Genomic DNA, 24,512 nt, shown 5'->3' with positions numbered 1-24,512 from the left:
ACTCCAGGGATGCCCCAAGGACTTCCTCCAGCAAGGCCCCACCTGGCTTCCAGGACCCCATGATCTAATCATGTCCCCAAAGCCCCACCTCTAATCAACACTACAGTGGGGACCAACCTTCAGGAGATGAGCCTTTAGGGACATTTCAGGTTCAAACCATAACAAAGTCAAGTGATATTTTAAACATGCAGGCTTAGGACTGATTTTCACATCTTACCTTACAACCTTTTCCTTAAGGATTTGAGAAAGGCAAGGAAACAGGAAGACACAAGAATTGGGAAATGCTTGAAGAAATAGGGAAACCACATTTTGAATATTAAAAACTTGCCACCCCAGAAAGGTGTGCCTCTGGGCACTTCATCCCCAGCCATTTCCACCTCTGCTTCTAAAGAAGTTTTTCAGGAAAAAAATTAAAATAAAACAGAGACAGACTTGGGCAGGCAGCATTGTTTGACACCCTGCCTAGTGCACTGACCCTGACAATAAATGGTTCTCCACAAACAGCAGCACATTCTGCTCCCCTCTCTTCACTAGCTGAGTAATTCCTCCAGCACAGGTGTGTGGAAGTACTGCCAATGCAACTTGTATTGCTTACCTTTTATGTTCTTGGTAGGTGACATAGCAAAAACAAAAACAAGAAAAACAAACAAACAAAAAACAACTTTTAAAGAGAGCCAACCAAAATTCTTACCCTTCAGCGCTGATGAAGAAATGACCTTGAATGCAATTTCTGCTTTTTCAAAACCCTTACTGAGCTCTTAATAAGTGACAAATAAAAATGTTTTGATTCACCTGCTAATGAGCTGTGAGATGGTCCAAAGAACAAAGAGAAAAATCAAAACCTTAGTTTTCATTTTAGATGAGAGAAAATGCTGTCAGACAAACGGGTTAAAAAATGAATATCCAAGTAAAATTAATCCTTTTGTTGCAGAAATGCAATGGTGAGAGTAACAACAGGCCAAGAACAGCATAAACACCGGAAAGTTACTTTCAAAATTTGCTCGCTTAATACTTAGCGCTGAAATCAAACATAAGAGGGTCATTAGAGAGACCTTCTCACTGCTGCACTTAAGTAATTAGTGTGTGGAAGTAGCACAAAGATGAATTATTCCTCGGTCCTCCCACACAGCAGTTTGCTCTCATAGTAAATATGAAAGCAGAGCCCTGCATGGCAGGTTGCCTTTTCCTGGGCTGACTGCATGGTAGCACAGTGGACAGGGTCTCACTGAGGATGTGCTACTGGGCATACAGCACATATTCAGTATTTTTAAATTCACAGTGAATTTATTTTTAATCTAAAAATGAAATCAATGTCACACACAAAAAGCAAACCAAATGAATCTTGCATTTATTTCTCTCAATTCGTAATTCTCACAATAGACCTGGTTAAACCAACTGCCCTATGAATCAAATCAAAATGGTTCAACTAATGAATGCTTACCTAACTACCGGGGTTTTGTGTCTATTATTGATAGTAAGCTTTTCTATGGAGTCCCTACAAAGGAAATGATGTATCCTGTACTGGCTAGCAGTTTACAATAGGACTACTTATTCCACTAATACAGATAGACTAAGCACTTCGCGGCATTCCACTTCAAAAATAATCATCCGGTTATGATACAGGGATCAAACTGTGTGGAAATAACTTTAAAACTATGTCTATGCTTAACTGTAACTTTGTGGCATATATTTACTAATTCTTTTCAGTATTTAAGTCACTAGCAAAAGGGCACCAAGTTACCCATTCTCTATTGCCAATCACATTATTAAAAACAGAGTCCTATCTGAGTAATAGTACAAAGGATATGTTTCCTTTGGTAATCTACCTAACCTGGCTGAAAAAGATCAAAAGCATTGCATTCAAATGCACCTCTTCATGGTATTCAGTGTGAAAAACTGAACTGAGTGAACAAAAAAATGCACCTTATGGAGAATTTGACCACTAGTAATAGCCCTCCTGGTAAAAAATATTCTCTATCCCTGAGCCATTGCTGTTAAAAACCGTTTTAAAAATATTTTACAGAAATGTGTTTTTATTCTTTTTATAGACGTATGGTTTATTTACTGTTTTCATTTTTATTTATTTATTTTTTCTAGGATGACTTTTGTAGAAAACCAGGACGGGCCAGAGTACAGAAACCGGAAAAGTTAGCGAGAGGTGCGACTCAGAAAAGTACAGCAGTCTACAGCACACCCAGCGAGCTCCTCTGCACCCGGCCTGGCCCCAGCCGCCCTGCGCGGGATTGCGCGCTCGCCCCCGCCACGCGGGGCCGCACCGCCAGCCAGACGCGCGCGGGGCCGAGGCGGGGGCGCCTCTCGGGCTGGGCCTTCGCACGTGTGCGCTGCCTCCGCCCCTAGCGCTCCTGCCCTGAGCTCAGGCTCGCCAGGGCTCTCGGGCGCGGCGGGAGAGTTGGCACAGAGCTCGCCGCGCCCGCGCCTCCCGCCCGCCTGTGCCTCCGCTCCCGCGCGCTGCGCTCGCCATGGGGCCAACTGCGGGCGCCTAGGAGTTCGGGCTGCGGAGCGCGCCCAGCCCAGAGCTCTCGCGCGGGCAATGGCATAAGGCGCGACAGGGGTCCACCTCGAGGTGACCGAGAGGGGCCGGGCTGGCCGCCGGAGGAGCACAGCCCACGATGAGTTTCCGCCAGGAGGACGGGGTGAACAGCCTGTGCCAGAAGGCGCTGCACATCGTCACCGAGCTGTGCTTCGCGGGCCAGGTGGAGTGGGAGAAGTGCTCGGGCATCTTCCCGCGCGGCGGCCAGACCGAGGGCGGCACAGGTAACCGCTGCCGGGACCGCGCCCCCCGCCTGGTGCCCGCTGCCTACCTCGGTCGGGAGGGGGTCGGAGCTGGGTCGTCCCGTCTGCCGCCCGCTTCCCGCTCCCGGCTCCGCGCTCCGCATGCTCCGCGCGCCCGGGGAGCTCCGACCCACGAGGGGGCGACCCCGACCGCGCTGCTCGGCCTCGCGGAACTCGGGTGCCCGGCTAGTCCCGCGGGGCTCGGGTCACGGCGCGGGAGTTCTGCGTGGACGCGGAGGACCCCGGGGACCAGGGGCCTCCCTGGAGCGCTGGAGTGGTCGGTGTCCCCCCCCCCGGAGGGGTAACTTTCGGCTGCAACCTGTCCAGCGCTGGAGAGCTTTCCAGCCTCCTAACACCGCAGGATGATTTTCTGACCCTTCTCCACAGCGATGCGAGGCAGTAGGGATTATAGGTCCCGTTTTGAGGCGACACCTAAGGTTTAGGACTCAATTCCAGGACGTAAACGAGAGAAGAGGTAACGAAGACTTTCCCCGCGGTTCTCACACAGGGCAGCGCACAGTGCGTCCTCCCGGGCCCCTGGGCAGCAAGGGAGAAGAGGGTGGGAAGACCGCGCAGGTGACAGGCTTCTCTCAAGGTTTGGGGACCAGGGCTAATCACAGCCACCGTTTTGGTGACTCCTGTCACGGTGTGTTTGCTGTACTGTGCTCGGGGGCGACAAGGACACGGGCGTGGGACACTGGGGACGGGCGCCTGGCCTGTGAAGGTCGTGTGTTGCACTGCCAGCAGTGGTTTCCAGGTTTGGGGCGTCTAGCCAGGAGGTAACCTTGCCTTCCGCAGGGTCTTATTTCCTCTCCGTGGCTTTCCTTTGGCCCCCTGGCGGAGCTGCTGAGTTAAGGGTAGCCAGGGCAACAGGTAGGACCTAGACCGCAGGCCACCAGGGCCCGAGAGCCTGGCTGGGGAGGAAGCCGCGCGCTGACTGACTCCCCTGACACCCACTCCGCAGCGAAGAGAAAGGAAAGGAGAGTGGCCGGGTGGGACTCGGTTTGGTTTGGCTTAGCTGGTTCCTGCCTTTGTTTGCAGGGATATGTGCTGTGCTCTGAATTCTCTGATGGTTAGAGGGTCTGTCTGTCTGCCTTGGGCAGAGCCCAAACCACTGCTTGGATCCGCAGAAGAGTGGCACCGACTCTTAACTGCTGCTGTACGCACGCCAGAAACTTATTTTGGGGATGTATAAACTCAGCGGAGAACTTTTCCTATTTATTTGTTCAGTAGGTGTTAAATTCCTGGGAGAGGACAGAAATGAAAATTGTAAGGGACAGGGCGAACACTGTGTGGATGTGTGCCAAGGGCGTTGTGCTGCCCTAAAGGAAAGGCTGAAAGGTGCGACCCTGGAGAGTGGTACGGGATACTTGCTCTGAAATGTCCTTAAATGCTATAAACGTTTAAACTGAAACCCAGGGAAAGGGGTACACGCAGGACCTGGTGCTGGGGATAAACTTAATTCTTCCTCTCCCCTGCCACGTTGTGATCACACACCAGTGTTTTCCTGCAGTGAACTGACTGGTAATGTCAAAGAGGAGTGCAAGGTTGGAAACAGAGCACAGTACAGTACGGTACTAGTTTCTAAATCTTCCTAAAATGTTTAAGCAAGTTTAAGGTGAAACAGACAATGAATTGTACTGAGCATTCTGAACTTTTCCTGAGCACGATAAGAAGTACTTATAGTATTAATTTCTTTTAAATTTCCCTTGGGAACAAAAAGTGGGGAAAAATTAGTCTAAAACATTTGCATGGAACATTTTTCTCCCCTTAAGGGGAAATGCATTCTACTCATATAGAGCCTTTGATTTAACATGTGAATGTGCATTTTCATGACTATCTGGATGGCAGATGTTTTACTCACTTATGAGATACAAAGACAGATCAGATTACATTTCCATTTGCAAATTTCTGCATCAGAGATAAACTACTTTGATCTGTAAGTAGACTTCGAATAAGCACAAATACCTATGAAATAGTTTTAAAATTTATATGCAATTGTATTACCAGTCACCCAGCTTCACACTTTTGCTTGTAAGTAGACTTTCTTCTAATTTGTGCTTTTTTGGCCTTTATTGTAGCTCCTTAAGTAAAAGCACTTTCAATAGCTGATCCTTCTGTTCATAGAATGTTTATTTACTCTGAAAGTAATCAGCCTTGCCCAGATGATATTGGTGAGTCTATTACTGCAGTGACAGTAACAGGCTTCAAATTTGTACTGGTTCATACAGAAATCAAAGGAAAGTGATTCAAGTAATACCAATTAAAGTCATTGAAGGTTTCTACTGTATTTTACAGCTTTCTACTGTATTTTAAATGTCAATAAAGAACAAGCATCACCATCTCCTTGACAGCAACAGCAGCAAAAGTATTACCTTGTATGAACTGAGAATCCCCAAACAAGTTAACAAATGTTACATTTTAGGAAAATTCGTGAAGACTTAGAAGCATCCAACACTAATTACTATTTTGGAATAGCTTAATGGAGCATATATATATATGTATGTATATATCTGTGTGTGTGTGTGTGTGTGTGTGTGTGTGTGTGTTGCAAGATATACTATGAAATTGATCATGCACAATTTTTAGAAAATTAGATTTTGGTGATTTTTTTAACACTCTCTTTTTACCACCAACTCTCCTCCTCTACCAAACTAGATATATCAACTGCTAAATTCATTTTATTGTACAACATAATATTATAGAATGCTTAGGTAAAAGACAAAAAAAAAGGACTCTTTTCAAACGTTACTGATCACATCTACTGCGACTAAAATACACAGAACTGTTTTTGGACTGTATTCAAGTTTATTTCTGGTCAGTCTTTCATCGCTGCTTGAATTCTTTCAGGTTCAAGGCACTCATATTGCTTGAGGAGTCCTCTACCCAAAATCAGTGCTACTCAGATTAAACCCATGCGTGTCCAAAATCACACATCCCAGTTGTATAGATCTGACCTTAATATAAATATTTTAATAAGCATTTAATTCATCAGTGTTATAATTCTGCATTTTCATACAGTTTTAATCTGGAGCTAAATACTCTAAAATAAAATTTTAGGCCAAAATTTTTAAGTGCATCCGTAGTTCATTTTCTTAGGGAAGGAAAAGGTCTTCAGTTTATTAAAGGGAGGGATAATGAACATGGAAGTGATAATGAGTTTCATTGAAGTACTTCACTTTAAGAAAAGTAACTAAATAAAAATATCATATTTCTTTGAGGTAAAGACCCTTTGGATCTGTGATAAGGGCTTAAAACGAATAAGGCAGCTTTATGTGTTTTGTCTACTGACACAAATAATGACTAAATTGACTTGTCATTTTTGCATCACCATGTCTCAGAGTTTTACACATTCTGAATGTCTAAATAAACTTTTGGAAACATATATCACTGGAAACTGTCCTTTGAGAATTTTAGGTAAGAAAAAGAATAATTGAGCCATAATGAATTAAGATCTATATGCAGGTCTAAATAAGGATATATGAGATCATCATTCCTTCTTCCACACTGCCTCTCCATAAAAAATGGCCAATTTCTACCATTTCTCACCTCATTGTCACTCTATTACATTATTAATCTAATCATCATTGTAATTTTGCTTTTATGAAAAAAAATGTGCTTGGGCTACAACTGCAGTGGTTTGTTTGTTTGTTTGTTTGTTTGTTCGTTTGGTTTGTTTTTAAAGACTATCACTATGTAGCCCAGGCTGGCCTCCAACACACAGTGATCCTCCTGCCTCAGCTTCCTGAGTGCTGGGATAACAGGTATGCATGACTATGTCTGGTTGCAACTGTATTAATTTTACAGTTTTTTAAAAAAAAAAAAAAACCTTTAGAAAATTAGATTTTGGTGATTTTTTTATTACCATTAATGTCTAAGACAATTTCCAGTGCCAATTAACATTATCTCACTTTTGAAGGTACTGTTGGGGTTGGGTTCCATTATGTTTCTATAGCTGGGTCTATGATAAGACCACATGACTCAGTTCTGGCTATTAGAGTCGCACAATGTCAGCAGCACTGATATGCACAACTTCTAAGGTGTACCCTTAAAACTGAAATCAGTACATGTTCGTCTGCCCTTTTCCTTTGATATTCTTCCTCCATCAGACTGCCTGGAATATAGACATGTAGTTTTCCAAGTTGGACTTTTAAAAACAAAGTAAAAGTTTCTGAATAAGAACAAAAATATGGGAGAAATAAGGACTCAGACACCTAGAATTATCTGTCTGCCTTGGCCTGCTTATGTTGGACCACATTTCTCTGTGTGTGAGTAAAATAAACTATCTTAAGTCAGTGTTTATTTGAGCTATTGTTACAATAATCAGGACCATAACCTGCTGTAATAGTACTGTCATAGCAGTTATACAAATAAGAAAATTTCAAAGATAATCCCGAAGTTTTATGTTAGAGGTGAGTGCTTCAGATTTGAGTGAAAACTGCTGTTTGGAGTTTTATCTGTTCCCTTTCTCTACCATACACAGAGATACACTCTGTGGCCAGGCAACAAGGATGAGTAACCAAAGAAACAAAAAAACCTGAAATATCCATGAATTAAATTATAGATTCTGACTCATTGTGAGAAATCAGTTTTATACATCTTGAAAATTTGAAGAAGAGTAGAATTTGAAAATTAAAAAAAGACATTTAAGCGTGTCATCTTATGGCAGTGGTAGTTGGAATTGAGAGCCTGATAATTACTCTGTGCTTTTTTGCAGTCAGGACTAGGTTATATGAGTCGCTGTACTCACAAGTCACAATGAATAAAATGATACAGATGTGATTATGTCATTTTTTAAGGCTATAAAATGAAGTTCTGGGGAATTAAGTAATGTGTTTTCTCCTGAGAGTGGTCTTTTGTCAGTCTTCTCAGTACTGTGCTGCTGCAGTATTTTGCTATGCTAAGATAAAATGGTGGGGCAGAATCTTAATAGCTGAAATAAATTAGAGATGTGTAGTCAGACAGAGACAATAGATAAGTAGACAGCAGTAGAACAATATTTATTCAAATGTATGTAATCAAACCAGAGTTTCAGCAATTTTAAATCTGATTATCTCAGTGCCTAATCTAATTTTGTAAATTTCATTAGCTCCTAATCTTACCAAGATATAATAGGATGAATGCTGTATAATGGATTCTTTTTAATTATCTGGAGACATTGAAAATTTGAGCTAGAGAGAACCTAGTCATCAAGTTTTGCCATTGTAGTGGGTAACATAAATGTCCTGGAAGCAAAGCCAGTTGTTCACAGTGGCCACCCTGACCTCGAAGTAGCTGGTCCCTCTCTCCCAAGATTTTTTTTCTCCATTTACCCTCCTTTATTTTCGTGCCCAAATTTTCATATCTCAGAAACTCCATCCATCTATCTCTATTTATCTGCAAGTCTGCTTGTTGACAAGTCTGGCAAAATACCAACATTGTGTCATTTCATCCTTGCAGTCACTCTGACTTTGGGGGTTTATCACGCTTTCCTGGAAAAACAAACCAAAAACCTTCATTATAGATAACTCCAGCTACCTCTCAATCTTGCACCATGCATCTTAGTGTTTAGAAGATTTTAAATCCAGGCAGACTAGTCTCACTCCACTAAGTATCAAATTGAAAAGAACTCTAAATTCTGACTTGGTATCCTACATTTTCTTACTCCATTTTCTTGTGTTCTTGAGAGTTACTATTTAAAAATTTTCTCACTCTTTTTAAATATCCAGAAGTATTTCTGAATAGCCCTGAACAACTTATCTTCTCTTCTGGAGAGATAGATGACTTCGGTATAAACAAGAATTCACTTGAATCACTGCCCCAAGACTAGTAAACTTACCAGCATCCAGTCATCCTTTCCTTAAAGAAGGGATGCTCCGATTCTTCCACGTTTGCTTCAGATGCGTCCAGGTTCAGGTGACCTTCTGAGGGGCTTCACGATACATGACTCCACTCTCTTATGGCCTTCAGGGATTGAACTTCATATGATCAATTTATGTGTTTCATTACAGATACAATACACAAGATGCTATCCCAGATAGTGGCTGTATTATGACATATCTAATAGCTACTAGAAAATAATATTTTTTAAAAAATTTTATGTTTCAAGATTTGGGGTTAAAGGCCAATCTATGCTGCAACACTAGCAGAGTGAGTTGTTTTAGAAACCCTTAAGAGCCAGCGGCTCCAGCGAAGAGGCACTCTTGGTTCCCATCATGGAAAGATGATTACAGATGGCTAAGCAGGAGCAGCAGCTGCATAGGATCTACATGAAATAGCTCAAACAAAATGATGACAAAGTAGTATGTGCTCAGGGAAGGAGTAGAAGATGAGGGATTGGCAAGAGAATGAGCTAATCAGTAGCCAGAGGTCAAGCCGCATTCTACATGACTGTAGAATGTCATGTGAAGTTTGCTGTGCTGCAGACGGCTCCATGGAGACCTGGGAGGTTATTAGACTGAGAGGGTGGTGTGATGTACATCCCAGCTGCCAGGCCCAGACTTCCTGCTACCCTGACTTTATTCAGACACTTTATTTCACTTTCAAAAGTGTCCCACTTCAAAAGAAGTCCTAAACATTCTCCCAAATGATAGCACTATATGTTGATTTTGAAAAGAAATATTTTAGCAGGAAAAAAGTATATGTAGGCTCAGAGATTTCCACAAGGCTGTTTCCTGACATGAGAACTTAGGAAACCAAACATCATCTTAGAAGCAGTGGCAAAAGTGGATTATTAAAAAAAACAAACAAAAACCTTGGTGAGAAGAATGTGCAGTGTTCTTCAGGCATGAACCTCAGGCGTTTACAGAAACTGAAAACTACTTGCTTCCTTCCCCTGACCCACACTGTCCTTCAGTTTCCTTATACATTGGCTTTTGGCTCCAATTTGTTAGAAAATAATCTCTTAAATTAGTTAATTGAGCTGATTTATCTGGAGTGTAAATAGTAAGTAGAGCTGAAAATAACATGCAGTGTACAGAGCTGTGTTGGTCTATGTCACTATAATAGAATACTGCAGACTGGGTAATTTACAAGGAAAGAACCTAGTTCTCACAGTTCTGAAGGCTGGAGCACCCAACCTCAGCATGGAGACCACTGGTGAGGAGCTTCACATTGCGTATTTCCATAAACAATAAGAGGTACAGCAGAGCAACAGAACAAGAGGAGGCAGTGGGACTCACTTGTGTCACCTGCGTTCCCCTGTATGAGAACCATTAATCCATTCAGGAAAGAAGTCCCTCAGGAATGAATCATGTCTTACTAGATCTCAGTTTCGCACAGGGTTTCATAGAGAATGAGGTTTCTAATATGTAAACTTTATCAGGCGCATTCAAAGCGGACATAGAAGCCATAATTAGGTTTATTTACCCATCTTTAAACCATAGCTAATAACCAAGAAGTGTGTTTGTTTTATATTTTTCTCGTTTCATCAGATGCTAAGCAATTAAAGTAAACTAAAATTTAAAATATGATCATGCCATTTTCATCAACAGAATACAAATGGAAAACATTGAATGGTTGCCTTAGTAAACAATGGTAAAATATTAACGTCTATGTCACATAATTTCAAAATTAAGTTTTTATTCTTATAATTAAGTAGCAATAAAAACTTGGAAATGTTTCAGTTTCTGAATGGATTTCCATTAGCTACAAATTGTATTTTGCTAATCAAGAAGATGTGAATTAAAACAAGGTATTATTTCTCTATTAGATCAGCAAAATTAAAGTACAACTGTATTTTCTGAAATTGTAGGAACTGGTAAATTGATATAATGTTTTGTTATAGCAACTTTGGGACTCATTTTGAAAATATCTAGTAAAACTAAATATGTGTGCAACCTGTTACTCACCACTTCTATTTCAAGATATTTACCTTAGAAACACATTTAGAAATATATGCATGAAGAAAAAGTACAAGGAAACTCACTGTAGTACATTGTAGTGTTGTGGTCCTAATCTAAATATCCACCATGAGGATTTACTACGTAACATTAATTATTAACATGAAGTTAGACTTCACATGTTGTTGAGTGAAAAATAAATCAAATTGAAGGGGAAAATGTGTAGTAAGTGGTTTAGGTAAGAAAAGAGTATAATATAATTGTATGTGCTTTATGGGTTTTGTTTATTTTAAGGATTGAACCTATGCCCAGCCTTTGTATTTTTTATGTTTTAAAATTTTGAAAGAGAATCTTTTTAAAGTGTTCCCTAGGCTGGGCTTGAATTTATGATCCTCCTGCCTCAGCCTCTCAGTGCCAAAATTATAAGTGTGCCTGGCCATGCCAAACCTGTTCATGATTTAATAGGAGATACTTTGGTTTCTTAGAGTAAGGGTTGACCAGACATACCTAATGGTAACAGTGGTCATTTCTAGAGAGCACTGGAACTATATTTAAAGTGATAGTTAAAGGAAATTAGATAATTTTTATTTGTTTATTAAGGTTTACATAAAAGAATATGCCAGATTGGAGGTTGACAACAAAAATTTACTGCCTGACAAGGCCTGGAGAATAGGGGTTAGGATCAATACTGCATTATTCTGAGCTACTGTCCTTGGTCATTACATGACTATCATTCTCTGGGACTATGATTGTACCTTAACCTTTTCTTAGAAAAGACATCGGTTTCATTGAACCAGAGCCAACATACATGACCTCATTTAACCTTCAGTACTGACTTAGAGTCTTGATGTCTGAATACAATCACAATCGGCATGTTAGGACTTCAAGATAAGAATGTGTTCTGGGGTAGGGAGAATAATTCCTCCCATAACTTTGTAACATTTTTATTTAAAGTAAACACAGTTTGGATTTCATGTTGAGGCTAAGAAACAGTTATAAAAGAAAACTATAAAGTTGGTGAAATCAATTTAGTCTTCCATACTTTGAGAATACTATAACATCAAAGCACTAACCTTGATTTCTTTGAGAGGTGAAAATGGCAAGTTTTATTTATAAGTTTTATTTATAAGTATATTTTATTTATACTTGTTTTATTAGGTTTTATTATTGAGCACAGTCTTAGATTTATAGAAAAATTAGTAAGAGAATACATACCTCATATTCAGTTTCTCCTAATATGTATATCATATGTTAGTATGGTACATTTGTTATATTTCACCAACTAATATTGTTACATTATGAATTAAATGGTTCATATTTTCATAGTTTCTACCTTTTTCTATTCCAAGATCCCATCCACAATGTTACCTTGCATTTTTTCATAATGTCTCCTTAGCTGTTTCTTGGCTATATCAGTTTCTTAAACTTTCTGTGTCTGTGTGTGATGACTTTGATAATTTTGAGTACTCTTTAGATGTTCTGTAAGATGCCTTCTCTTGGAACTTTTCTCATATCTGCTAAGGGAATAAATCTCAGGGGCCACCTCATTTTGTAAAACTTCTCTCAAAGTCAATAATCCAATCCCCACAGAGTGGAAACTCAGGCCTTTAGCAGTGCTATTCAGAGGAGCTCTACCCCAATACCCAGATGCATCAAAGTAGATCTTATCTCCCCACACTGCTGCAATGAGGCCTTAAGGCTCCAACACAGGAACTTTGGAAGACCACTGAAGTCAGAGTAAGGCCTCTTCCTGGTTCATAGAGGCAACTTCCTGTATCCTCATATTATAATGGTGAGAATTGCTGCGGCCCTCAAGATCCTGGCCTTTGGGTTGCCTCTCCAGAGGCTCACCTTCCTAATACAATCACTAGGGTTAGAATTTTGACATGTGAATCTTAGGGGGAAACAAGTATTAAGACCACAGTAAAATTTATTAACTGAGAAATTAAAAATTAGGAGACATAAAGTTATTAAAAATAACTGTGGACTTAGAATAACTAATAACAAATCACATCAGAATTAGTCACGTCATTCTCATTCTGCAGAAAGCAGTTAACACACGTGTTTAAAATGATTTCTATTTCTGGCCTAGAGAATGAGATGGTTCATCTTTAGATCAAAGGTGGAGCCACCAGAATTCGTGTTGTATATTAGTTGGAGTTTACTTCACAGTTTCATGGCTGTCAGCCTTTAGTGACAAAGACTTGACTCCCTTGTGTAACTTGGAGATATGACGCCCATGTCATGTGATTCCTGTACGCAATTAAAAAGTTTTCCTGGGGTGAAACTTTTCAAAGATCTTCTATTATCTCAATTATCTCACCATTTCTGCCCCTTCGTGGTCAACACTGACGGGTATTTCTCTTGCATTCTCTGTAATTGTCTTCCAGATATTTCAGTCAGCCTGTTAGCAGTCGTCGTCAGCTTCTGTGGCCTGGCCTTGTTGGTTGTCTCACTTTTTGTCTTCTGGAAGTTGTGCTGGCCATGCTGGAAAAGCAAGCCCATCACTCCAAATATCAGCACCCTCCCACAGAGTACTTCAAGTGCTCCCACAGAGGTTTTCGAGACTGAAGAGAAAAAAGAGGTTAAAGAAAATGGAAAGCCAACACTAAAAGCTATTGAGCCTGCAATAAAAATTAGCCACACTTCTCCTGATATCCCAGCAGAAGTCCAAACTGCTTTAAAAGAACATTTAATTAAACATGCGCGTGTGCAGAGACAAACTACTGAACCTACTTCTTCATCCCGGTAAGGAAGAACCCAGTCCATTAAACTATCTGTGTGCATGTGTGTGAGTGTGCTTGCATGTGTGGTGTGTGAATTCACAAGAGCAGAGGACTAAGGTGGGAAGACAGAAAAGAAAAACCAGAGCAATGCGGAAAACATGGAAAACACACAATTTAATAAAGAAAGGAAGGGTAGGGCAGAGCAACTGAGGACTGCAGATGAGAACAGTTCTGGGAAAGGAACTTTGGTAGACTTCTGTAAAATCATGTCACATAGATTATTTAACTTTTCCCTGGAAATATCCTTGCTTGATAATTCCCAATGGTAGTCTATAGATTTAGTTTAATCAGCCAATAAATATTGAAAAAAAAAACTATCCAGCACAACAACCAGAAACTAGCAGTTTACAATCACTACAAACATACTACACTCATGATGAGTGTACAATTATTTAGCACCTATCCTGTAATACAAATTAGCTGGACTATTTCATTGCTCATTTGAGGTCATGTAAACCAAACTATTGTCCTGGGCAGTTCTGCTAGAACCTAAATATTCTGAGCACGCCAGAAAGGTACCCATAAGACAAGAAGGGTTCCTTAAGGAAATACTTCCTAACCAAACCTGGAGAAGACAGCAAAAGTCTGTTTGAATAAAGATAATTTTCCACAACATACTCAAATTGTATTAACTGTAAGGATAAAAACACTGCCGAACAGACATTTTTTTCTGCTATCTGTAGTTATCAAGGGAGGTAACTGCCATTTCTAGCTTATTAAATTACTTCCTAATGCTGCCCCTCTACACTGGGGGTATGTCTGTGCTTTTTGACAAAACATACTTTTGTGGGTTTAGAAATCTATCCAACTGAACAACTGAATTATGTTTGCTGTCAGGACTGAAAGACTGTTCAACATATCTTATATGTAAATAAAGTGAGATTAGGTTTTATAAATAAATCACCTGTATCTGAAATGTAGTCTCAAGAGATAAGAACAGTTGTTACTTACTATTGAAATGAGGAATTTTTCAATAAGAAAAGATGGATAGAGGTGTCTTATCTATGCTATACTGCTGCTTACATTTTACATCCAAGGCATGTTTCCTGTTTAGTTATTTTGAGAAGATTTTCTGAATAGTGGCATTTAGGATCATTTAAATCTCATACTTTTTCTAGCTCTTGTTTAATATAATCCAGCAAATGTAAATTTTAACTATGTATAAATAACATATCAAATAAACTACTTTTCTTTACATGTTCTAGAAATGAGGGCAAAAAGCTTTCGGAAGAACTTTGTTTTTAACAATTTTGCTTCTGTTTAAAGTGATCTTGCATGATTCCTTGATTATTAATATTATTATTCCTGAAAAGTAGGGCCCAGTATGATATTTAATTTGGAAGAGGCCTTAAGATGCTCAAAAATTTTAGTGTAAAAAACTTCAATTAAACTACAAAACTCTTCCAAAATACAGTTGTCCTCCTAATTCTTTTTTATTATTATTATTATTTAAAGAAAGACAAAACAAAATAGAAAATGGGCAAAAATAGTACATACTTTCAAAGAAAAGAAATAAACAGTAATAAATGACTAGTTGATGTATACAGATGGTCCCCCACAAATAGTTGTTCAAGATACAAAAGTGGAACATATAAATGGGAATTCAACCAGGAAGACTGAAAACGGTTCTGTTCAACTATCCAACAAAAACTAAGTAATATGGCTATCAGTCCTACACACTAAGACATGTACACCTTTATCCCTATCTTCATTTATGTTGAGACCTAACAAAACTTACTAGATTAAAATCCTTCTGAACAAAGATTAACAATATTACTGGATTTCACATCATAACACTCTGGAATCAGCACTGGGTACTTCAGTGCCCCGTTCTCCTTCAAAGTATTTGTTCATTTCATCATTTGTCATAAGATCAGTTCTCATAAACTGTTTATAGGTTTTACGCAAGCATGAGTCTTAACATGTATTGCTATCCTTTCTATATTCGAGGGAGAAACAGAGCAAATCAGGACAGAGCTAAACATATTCCTATAGACACATAAAACTAAAAAGACATACAAAACTGCTGTATAAGGAGTTCTACATGGTCACTGTGCTGTTTTTTGTTATGATCAACAGAATTGGCTATATCATCAGATAAAGTATAATTGAACATATCAGTATATAACAGAATTAACAGAAATACAACTTTGTAGATAATGTAGAGCTACAAAGGATGCATATCATGGTGCATCATTATCATTTTCAGTATGGTTGTCTATACTCCTCAACTTGATACCAGCAACCTAACAGTTTGAATAAAATCTGTCAATAATAAGCAGCAATCAAACAAGTCAGATTTAACTAAGATCAGTCATGACACAACAGTATAAGTCATACAGGGATCCTGATTGAGTTAATAGGAAATTAAAGGTGACCACTGTGCTATGTCCTGATATCTTCAGGACAGCTGTCTGTGCCCTCAGATCCAGTACTTGTATACAAACTAGGACGGAACAAGTTCCAACCAAGCAGAGTGGTGCGAGTAATAAGGGTTTTAACTCCTGTTACACTATTAGCTATATCTTCTGCTGTTTTTTTCTTTGAAGACTATTCCTCCCCTTTACTCCCCCAGAATGAACTGTGTATTTTTGGGTCTCCCCAACACTCACAGTTTTATATTGGGGGGGCAACCTGCTATTTACCTAAGTGTTTCCGAAGTTTCTCACTCCTGGGCTGGGTTTCTAGTTATATTTCTTCATTTATTAAAGCCTGTCTGTTCAACCTATCCATAAATACTGGTCCAGTTACCCCTATTACTCTCTGGTTCCCTATCACATCGAGTTCCGTTTTCTCATATTTGGTTTTGGTCCATATAACCTTCTTCAGGCTAATTATATTTCCTATAAAGAGCCTCTCAGTGAACCCTACCTCTTGATCCACTCTGCCTGCGATTCTCTCTTTTTTCCCTTACGTTAGTATATCTAGGCCATCTATATTAGAAATTCTATCCAACCTTCCTTGCCTCATTTCTGTTGTGCTCTTCTTCTGTCATTAATCTGTTTGTCTTCTTCATTTTGTTTTCTGCTCCATTCATTGTGGCCTCTCTGCCACAGTTTCTGGAGTCCTGGCACTTTTCTCTCTCTTTAGAATGTCCTGAAGTATCTTCTCTAGAGTTGGATTGGTAGTTGCAAATTTCCCTAGTTCCTCTTTATCTTGGAAGCACCTTATTTCTCCATTAATTTCTAGGAACAACTGTGCAGGATATATCAATCCTGGCTGGAGGTTATTGTCTTTCAAGGCTTGGATTATTTCACCCTGCACTCTTTGAGATTTGATGGTTTGTGCCGAGAAGTCTGCTGTGATTCTGATGGGTGTTCCCTTCTAAGTGATCTGTTTCTTGTCTCTGACAGCTTTTAATATTCTGTTCTTATATTGGATTTCTGGAATCTTGATTCTTATATGCCTGGGTATAGTTCTGTTTTGATTGTAGGTGGCTGGAGTTCTATATGCCTCATACATCTGAGCATCTTTTCCTTTTCCTATGTTTGGGAAGTTTTCCTTAACTATTTCTGTGAATAGCCTTTGCAGTTCCTTTGTTTGTACCCCTGCTTCTTCATTCACATCCTTTATTCTTAAGTTATAGATCCTCTTATCATCTTCTAGCCTTTGTATTGTTACTGCTTATTTCTTTGTTATTTTTAAGAAGTTTTTCATTTCATGCTCCCACATTACAAATCTGTCCTCCAGTTCAGATAATCTATCCTTAGTTTCTTTCAAGCTGTTATGCCAGCTTTCAATAGAGTTTGTAGTTTCCTGTAATCTCTTTGAACCTGCTTCATGTATTCTATGTTTTCTCTATTTTCTCCATCAAACAATTCTCCCCCACTTTTTTTTTGTTCTTCCATTCTACCATCTGTTTTTTCTTGGGAGGTGTTTAGCATTTCTTTTATTATTCTATTTATATCTTGATTTACTTGTTTAAATACTTCACATTTGAACTCGTCTGTGAGGTCCCGAAGATATCGCTTTATGTCTATTGGTTCTGTGCTTGATATTGCATGTTTTCTGTTCTCATTCTCCTTTGCATTTACCTTTCCTGGATCAGTGTTCTCAGGATTGATGACTGAGGACCCTTTCTCGCGGCCTCCTCTTCTCATATTTTTTGTTCCTTCTATACAGGCATATATAGGAGGCCCAGTTTCTTTCTTTGTCTGTTTCAGTTTGTCTGAAGTGCACTGACTAGGTGGTCCCACCCACTGCAGAGTACTAGAAGGTACAGACCCGGGCACCCTATGTTGGGCCTGGCCCTCCAGGTCAACCTACTGAAGGCTTCACTGTGTTAGAGTGCACTGTCAGGCGCAGGGACTTGGTTTGGGCTAGCCTGTTGGGCCTCAGTCTGTGGCATCACCCAGGTCAAATCCCCCCACCAATCCTGCTTGAGAGGGGAGTATGTGACTGAAGTCACTGAAGCGCCCTTTTCTGGCCAGTTAGCCTGGTCCCAGAATGTCCTCTATTGAAGCCTTTTAGTCTATGGAAGGGTCTTTATTCCTCTCATTCACCACAGGTCGATGCAGGGTTCTCCGCCAGCTCTGCCCTCAATTTGGTTCGCCAATTCCCCCTCTCAGAGCATTCGTGTCTCCAATGAGTTGAAACTAGCAGGCTATCCCGGCTGTGCCAATTCAGGCATGGCAATGGCAACAAGTTCAATCTGTGAATTCAAGCAGCAGTATCAAGACTTTAGCTGTTCCAATCATAGCACCAGGACTGCATTTCCAATTGGTTTCTCTCAGCTTAGTTTGTTCCTGGGTCGGCAGGGTATAACTCCCTCTGCTTGGGACTCCCCACACTGCACCATTCCTGGAATCTAAGCTAGCTATCTCAAAGAGCCTCTGTAGCTGCTGTTATCTATCCCCCATCTTTGTCCTCCTAATTCTTTTGAGAGGCCTTCTAAGACCCTCAGCGAAAGCTCAATAAATATTGCATTTTTTTCTTATGCATATGAACCTATAACATCAGTTGATTGATTAAATCAATACCTATTTAACTAATCAATCAGGCTCAGTAAGACATTGGTAACAATTGAAAAATAAAATAGAATGATAACAATACACTATTATCAAAGTTATGTGATTGTAGTGTCATGTAGCATGTTTTACTGTGCCATACTCACCCCTCTTGTGTTGAGATGAGATATTAGAGGGGCTCCATAATTCAGTGAATAATACAAGCTTTCTGGTGCAGTATTGGGCTACTATCAGGTAGGGATACTTAAACACAGGCACAATTACAGTGGAACTGAGCACACAGTGGCTGCCAAAGTACTGTGAGGTGAGGAGTATATGCAGATGGATATGCCGAGCAAAGGGATGATCCACATCCTTGGTGGTACGAGGCCAAGTGGTGTGAGAATTCATCACACTACCCTGAATGATGTCCAATTTAGACTTCTAAATTGCTTATATTTGGAATATTCCAGACATTAGTTAGCTACTGTTAACTGAGACAGTCATCTAAAACAAAGAAAAGTAAAATTAAGGCTAAGGAGAACTACTATATTTTTTAAAAAAGCTATAAATGCCTGTCAGTTTAGTCTTCACAATTACTTCTTTTAGTTGATACGTACCTGTCACTTACGGAAATTCATTTAATGAACATGTATTGAGTTAATCAGTGCTTTTAGAGATCTCAGAATTTCCATCTCCAAAATGTTATCTGTTAATATAAAGAGACAGTTTCTCTGGTTATCCCTAGATAAAGCAGAATGAAAGGATATGTGCAGAAAATTTTATGAAGACTTGGCTTTGGCCACAGACTTAGCTTCTGGAAATATTAGACACTAGTACTATAGATGCATCATTTTATCCCTGGATTTCACAGTAATTATATGAAATTGAAATATAAAGGGAAAAAAAACTTTTTCTCTCAGTCTGAACAAACAGAAAATTAGATTGCACATGTCTGACATTTTCCAAGAGGAAATAATACAAATTTATTTTTGCTATATTTTGATATCATTTCATCTGCTTCTTTGAAATTTCCTTTTTTACTTGGGTGGTTGGAGACATGAGAAGAAAGACAAGTATTTTAAGGTTCATGTGATTTAGTTACTATGCCAAATATCCTTCTTGGTAATCCTTCACCAACCAGCATGAACTATTATTAATAATCTGCATTAGTTGTAGTTAACTGAATACCAGAGAGACTAAAAAACTTTTGCCTAAATTCATGCAGTTGGCAAGAGTTAAGAATTCAAATTTATTCTGATCAATGGAACACATTTTGAAATGTCAAGCCAATGAGATATACTATTTCTGCAACAAAAGGTGTTGGTTATGAAGTCACCTAAATACCTATAGCTCAGAGATGAGAGAAGAGAGACCTTTCTGCTCTTTTACTCAGTTAGTAGTTTGAAATTCTGTGTGGTGGTTGTGAATGACTGGAGTCTTGATTCCAAATTGGTTTGACCTTGGGATGAATTCCTTGCAGAAAACTTGATTACTTTCATTTCTTAAAAACTCCCGTCTACATAAATTACTTCATCATACTAGAAATTACCTTTATTTGGAAAGGAAGAGGAAATTGCAGAGTTCATTATACGTTCCCCTTGGACATAGAGATGGAGAGTACATTATTATAAATTAGATTATTCAGCTCTGTGCCAACTTTTCTTTGAGACAGGGCAAATCAAACCTACCTGCATGTGCACGCACACACACACACACACACACACACACACACACACACACACACAGTAACTTTCATGTTTTGTTTTCTAACCCTTATTATACTCAGTTCTGCTTTGCTTTGGGAACTTCTTTTTATGTGATTCAGACAGATGATAACATCACACACTTTCATGTATTATTTTTCTCTGTATTGGAATAACAGTCTGGTAGTTCTGGAAGTTAGCAGTATAGCTGGAAACTGCCACATTTCCCAATTTCTGATCTATCTTTTTAAATATGTGTATGTTTGGTACCTTCAGCCTGTCTGGGTACCAAGTGACTCAACTGGCATTCATGAATTCTTCATTACTAATACTCTACTGCGGCCCATTTTGTTGGGTATTCATTTATCCAGTAACTTATTCGATATATATATATATATATATATATATATATATATATATATATATATATGAATAGCCAGCATTTTCTGCACATTCTTTCACTCTGAAAAGTCTTAAGGAGAAAAGAAATGTTCAGTATTATGTGGACCTAAGATCATGTGATACAGACTTCATTCTAAAGTATTACACAAGGATCTACCATGTGGTGAAAAAGTAAAATACAGAACTTAGAGAAATTATTTCTAGCTGAGTCACACAGAGACACCATTAATCTGAGGCTAAAAGAAACTGGGAATTCACACGTGCATGACAATTGAAAGAGGATGTACATTCCAGATAAACACATTATTCATGAAAAGTCATAGAACAGGAAATCTTGCTATGAAAACAGCGGATAAGCTACCTAGATCAGAAAATAGAATTGAATAGGGAATAATGGAGGATAAAGTCAACTGGAGTTAAAGTACAGGGAAGTATCAAATCATCGCTCAGATGTCCAGGGCTGTCTTGTCAACGTATTTGCAGTACAATTTAGTTGGATAAGGGTTATGCTTTAGAATACTATTAATATGGCAATGGTTTGTAGGACAGACTATAGGGAAAGACATCTACATAATTTGAAACTTATATAGTATTTCAAGCATAATGAAAATCAGGAAATAGTAAGCAACAATTTAAAAAGAAAAACTAGAAAATTAGTTAGGGGTCCAGGATCCGTTGTAAAAAATCAAGTGGCACTTCCGTCATTCTATGTCATGTAAAAACCTGACACTGAAGGCTGTCATGAGCTAACCATACCAAGATGCCACTATAACATTTTGGGTTTTTTATATACCTCCAGACATACAGGTCTGTGCTGTTTCTTAAGCAGGAAATCTATTCATTTCTGTGTTGCTTTTTCCTGCCTAAGAAATCACTATAGAAAGTCAGGATATACCTGTTGAATTAAAGAATTAATAAATGAAATTAGTGACCTAATCTTGTCTATCCAAACAGGATGTCTCATAGTTGCTCATGAGAGCAATACAGGGCTTATTTATCAGCCCCTTAAACACCTCAACTTCATTGCCTCTATATTTTTGTTCATGTTGCCTCCTTTGTCTAAATGCTGACCTTTTTTAAAAAAATCTACTATAAGGTTCACAGAGAATGCACCTGAGAATCTACTTTTCTGCCCAATTATAAGCTATTATCCTTTATTATTTAAATCTGTAGTTACAAGCTAGCAATTAATTAGTCTCTTACTATTGAGCTCCAGCTATTTGCCAAATTAAATCCTAAATTGTCAGAGAAGAAGAATGCATAACCTTCTCTCCTGCCTCATAATTTCCAGCACTGTGTAGGGACCTAATAAGCATCAAGTTCAAGCTGTGGATTGATAGATTATCACTTCATTTGCTCTTTTAAAGACAAAATCATGTGACGAGATAACGCAGTTCATATTAGAAGGTTAATGATGGCATCCACAGAGGGATAAGTACTAGAACCAATTTCTGTACATTCATTAATGGTGCAAGATCACAAAATAACTTGGTGAGCATAAAGAATACCTAAGTTTATCACTGTTATAGAGGATTCTTGGTACCTACTGAAAGAAATTACAAAACAGAATTCCAACTTAACATGAACAAAAGAAGAGAAATCTATGTAAGAAAAAAAGCACTGGTTCATATATGCGATGGACTTATGCTACTTACAGTGAGCTAAAGTTGATTAGAAAAATAATTCTTTATTATAGTAGCTATTTTGGATTTACTGTTATCTTGCTTTGAAGTCCTGTGTTGCATTCATTGTTATGTTTTTATTGGTTCTCTTCTGTTCTGTTTTGTATGATTTTCCTGTGTCTGATGGTATGGGCAGTTATTTTGAAGATTTCAAGAGGCATTATAGTAGCCATTGTCAATTTCCTATTATTTTGTCTTGAAACCTTGTGTCACTTAAACTCTTTTGTTTTGATTGACTTTATTCTGTTTTATTTTGCTTGGTTTTGTTCTCTTTAAAATAAAACTTTTTTAAAAAAAAGTAATTATTAAGATCACACAGACTGCCAGAAAGAATACTCATTGTACCTTATTAAAGAAAATGAAGACTTACATAAAAATAAACAGCATCTCATAGCTTTCTGTACTGTAAGAGATTTTTCAAAAATTAATTTCTTTCAAAACATAGTAAAGATTGAAAGTATTCATTCCAGGCCATTGTAAGGAAAGAAAAGCAAGAGGTTACACAAATGGAGAGGTTAAGAGAGAGGTAGCCAGCTGTAAGCACCAGGCAGTGCTTCTCCAGAGTAATAGGAAGACCTATGTTCTAGCTTCTTGAAATAGAAGTTCATAAATCAGTAACTCAATGAAAATGTGTGTTTTCTTGCTTCTTGCTAGAATGGGGTAATTTTGAACCAAGGCCAGACATACAACCTTACAAAATAGATTCAAATGGAAGGATTTGGTTTCTGGCATTAATAATTATTTCTCCTACACATGCACTAATTATAACTAGACTGTGTGCTTCATTATGATATACTTCTTCATGATAAGTTCTATCATCATAAATTCTAAGAGACAGTTTAGTCCCAGCATATGTTTATTATGAGACACATCAAAAGATGAAAAAGTACTTAAATGTCTAGCATTATAAAGACTCAAGTCTAGTAATAGGATTGAGGAGCAGAAGACAGATGTGATAATAGGTAGTTTCAAAGCATTAGTCACAATATGCTTCAGGCATTAGATGCAGAGGGGTGGAGACACTGACGATGAATCTTTTAGAGGCAATGCTCAGGCTGCAACCCAAAACACACTTGTTCATCCCAAAGTGCCAACACTGTGTTTAAACCGGAATACTGAGGTTTTAGTTTAGAAGAAACCCTCATACATTAACATTTTTTGTCTTACAAAAAAAAATTTGTTCCTGTTCACCACTACTAGTATAAGAGGACTCAGCTGAAGGTCTATGTTTATTGTTTTTCCAAAGCCCAGCTGGCTCATTAGGTGAACTCATTAGAATTATTTTTCTAATCAACTTTAGCTCACTGTAAGTAGCATAAGTCCATCGCATATATGAACTTATAAAGTAAGGGCAGCCCTAAATGGTAAACTCTATGTACATATGTAGCACTGAAATATAGAATTAAGATCAAAAGAACTTTTAGGTACCTGGTAATTCTTCAAAGTTATTCCATGGCTCTAAAATACATAATTAAGGTCAGAGGACTCTCTAGGATTTCAGTAATATTATAAAATAAGTTCTTAGATTTATTATTATGACCAGTTGTTCTTGAGAATTTTTTAATATTTAAGGCCTCATTGCATATTTACTTCTTGTTTTGTAATATAAAATAGTATGTTGTCAGAACTTTGTTTGTGAATCAGTAATTGCCAAGGAATATTTTCCAAACTAAATACTTTATATGCACCTCTTTAAATGTGTTATATAAAAAGCAATTGCTTATTCTTTATGATATTTTCTGCTTTTTTAACTTGAAAAAAGATCAAAACAATTATTTTTAAAATAACTGAATTTCATTTTACTTATTGCTACTAAAGAAAAATTGCAGGTGTGGTGGCACTCGGGAGGCTGAGGCAGGAGGAGCACTGGGAGTTCAAGACCAGCCTGGGCTACAAAATGAGCTCACAGACAGCCTGAGCTGTATAGCGAGATCGTCTCAAAAAAGAAAAAACAAGAACGAAAAGAAAGAAAGAAAGAAAATTACCTCTCAATATTTTGTACAGAATAAATAGATTTTAACCATTGCATTGTATACTTGAGACTAAACTCAGTTGTTTTTCTAATTTTTAATATTTTTATTTAGTCATGTGGCTAAATTTTTCAACAAAAAATTTTAATCATTTTATTTATTCAGTAAAATGTATTAAACACTATGTTCCAGACATGTTTTTGATATCTGACACAGACTAGGAAAGAAAACTATCAAAAATCTTACCCCCTTCTCGTGAATCAGAAGACAATCTATTAGAGAGTAATAAATTCTAAAGCAGGCCAGGTGGCACAATCCGATAATCTCAGCACTCTGAGAAACTGAGGCAAGAAAGTCAGAAGTTCAAGCAGCCTAGAGAACTTAGCAACTTTTTGAGCTCCTGTCTC

General features: G+C 38.4%; 1 protein-coding gene across 3 annotated transcripts in view; it reads left to right on the top strand.

Moving 5' to 3' along the window:
* Positions 1-2,268: 2,268 nt before the first annotated feature.
* Syt10 (synaptotagmin 10) overlaps positions 2,269-24,512 on the top strand; it is a 57,440-nt gene continuing 35,196 nt past the window's right edge. For 2 of the 3 annotated variants that reach the window (XM_013149313.3, XM_063254536.1), the window contains exons 1-2: positions 2,269-2,775; positions 13,004-13,361. In XM_013149313.3, the coding sequence (XP_013004767.2) occupies positions 2,631-2,775; positions 13,004-13,361 (503 nt within the window). In that variant the 5' untranslated portion in view covers positions 2,269-2,630. The remainder of the gene's footprint in view (positions 2,776-13,003; positions 13,362-24,512) is intronic. The other variant, XM_003466761.5, reaches the window with a different exon arrangement.

Source organism: Cavia porcellus, unplaced genomic scaffold (genome assembly GCF_034190915.1).
Source record: "Cavia porcellus strain 051 isolate PalLab524CR breed Dunkin Hartley unplaced genomic scaffold, mCavPor4.1 scaffold_8, whole genome shotgun sequence".
NCBI classification, from domain to species: Eukaryota; Metazoa; Chordata; class Mammalia; order Rodentia; family Caviidae; genus Cavia; species Cavia porcellus.
Note: the sequence above shows the minus strand (reverse complement) of the source record. Positions and strands in the feature narration are given on the sequence as shown.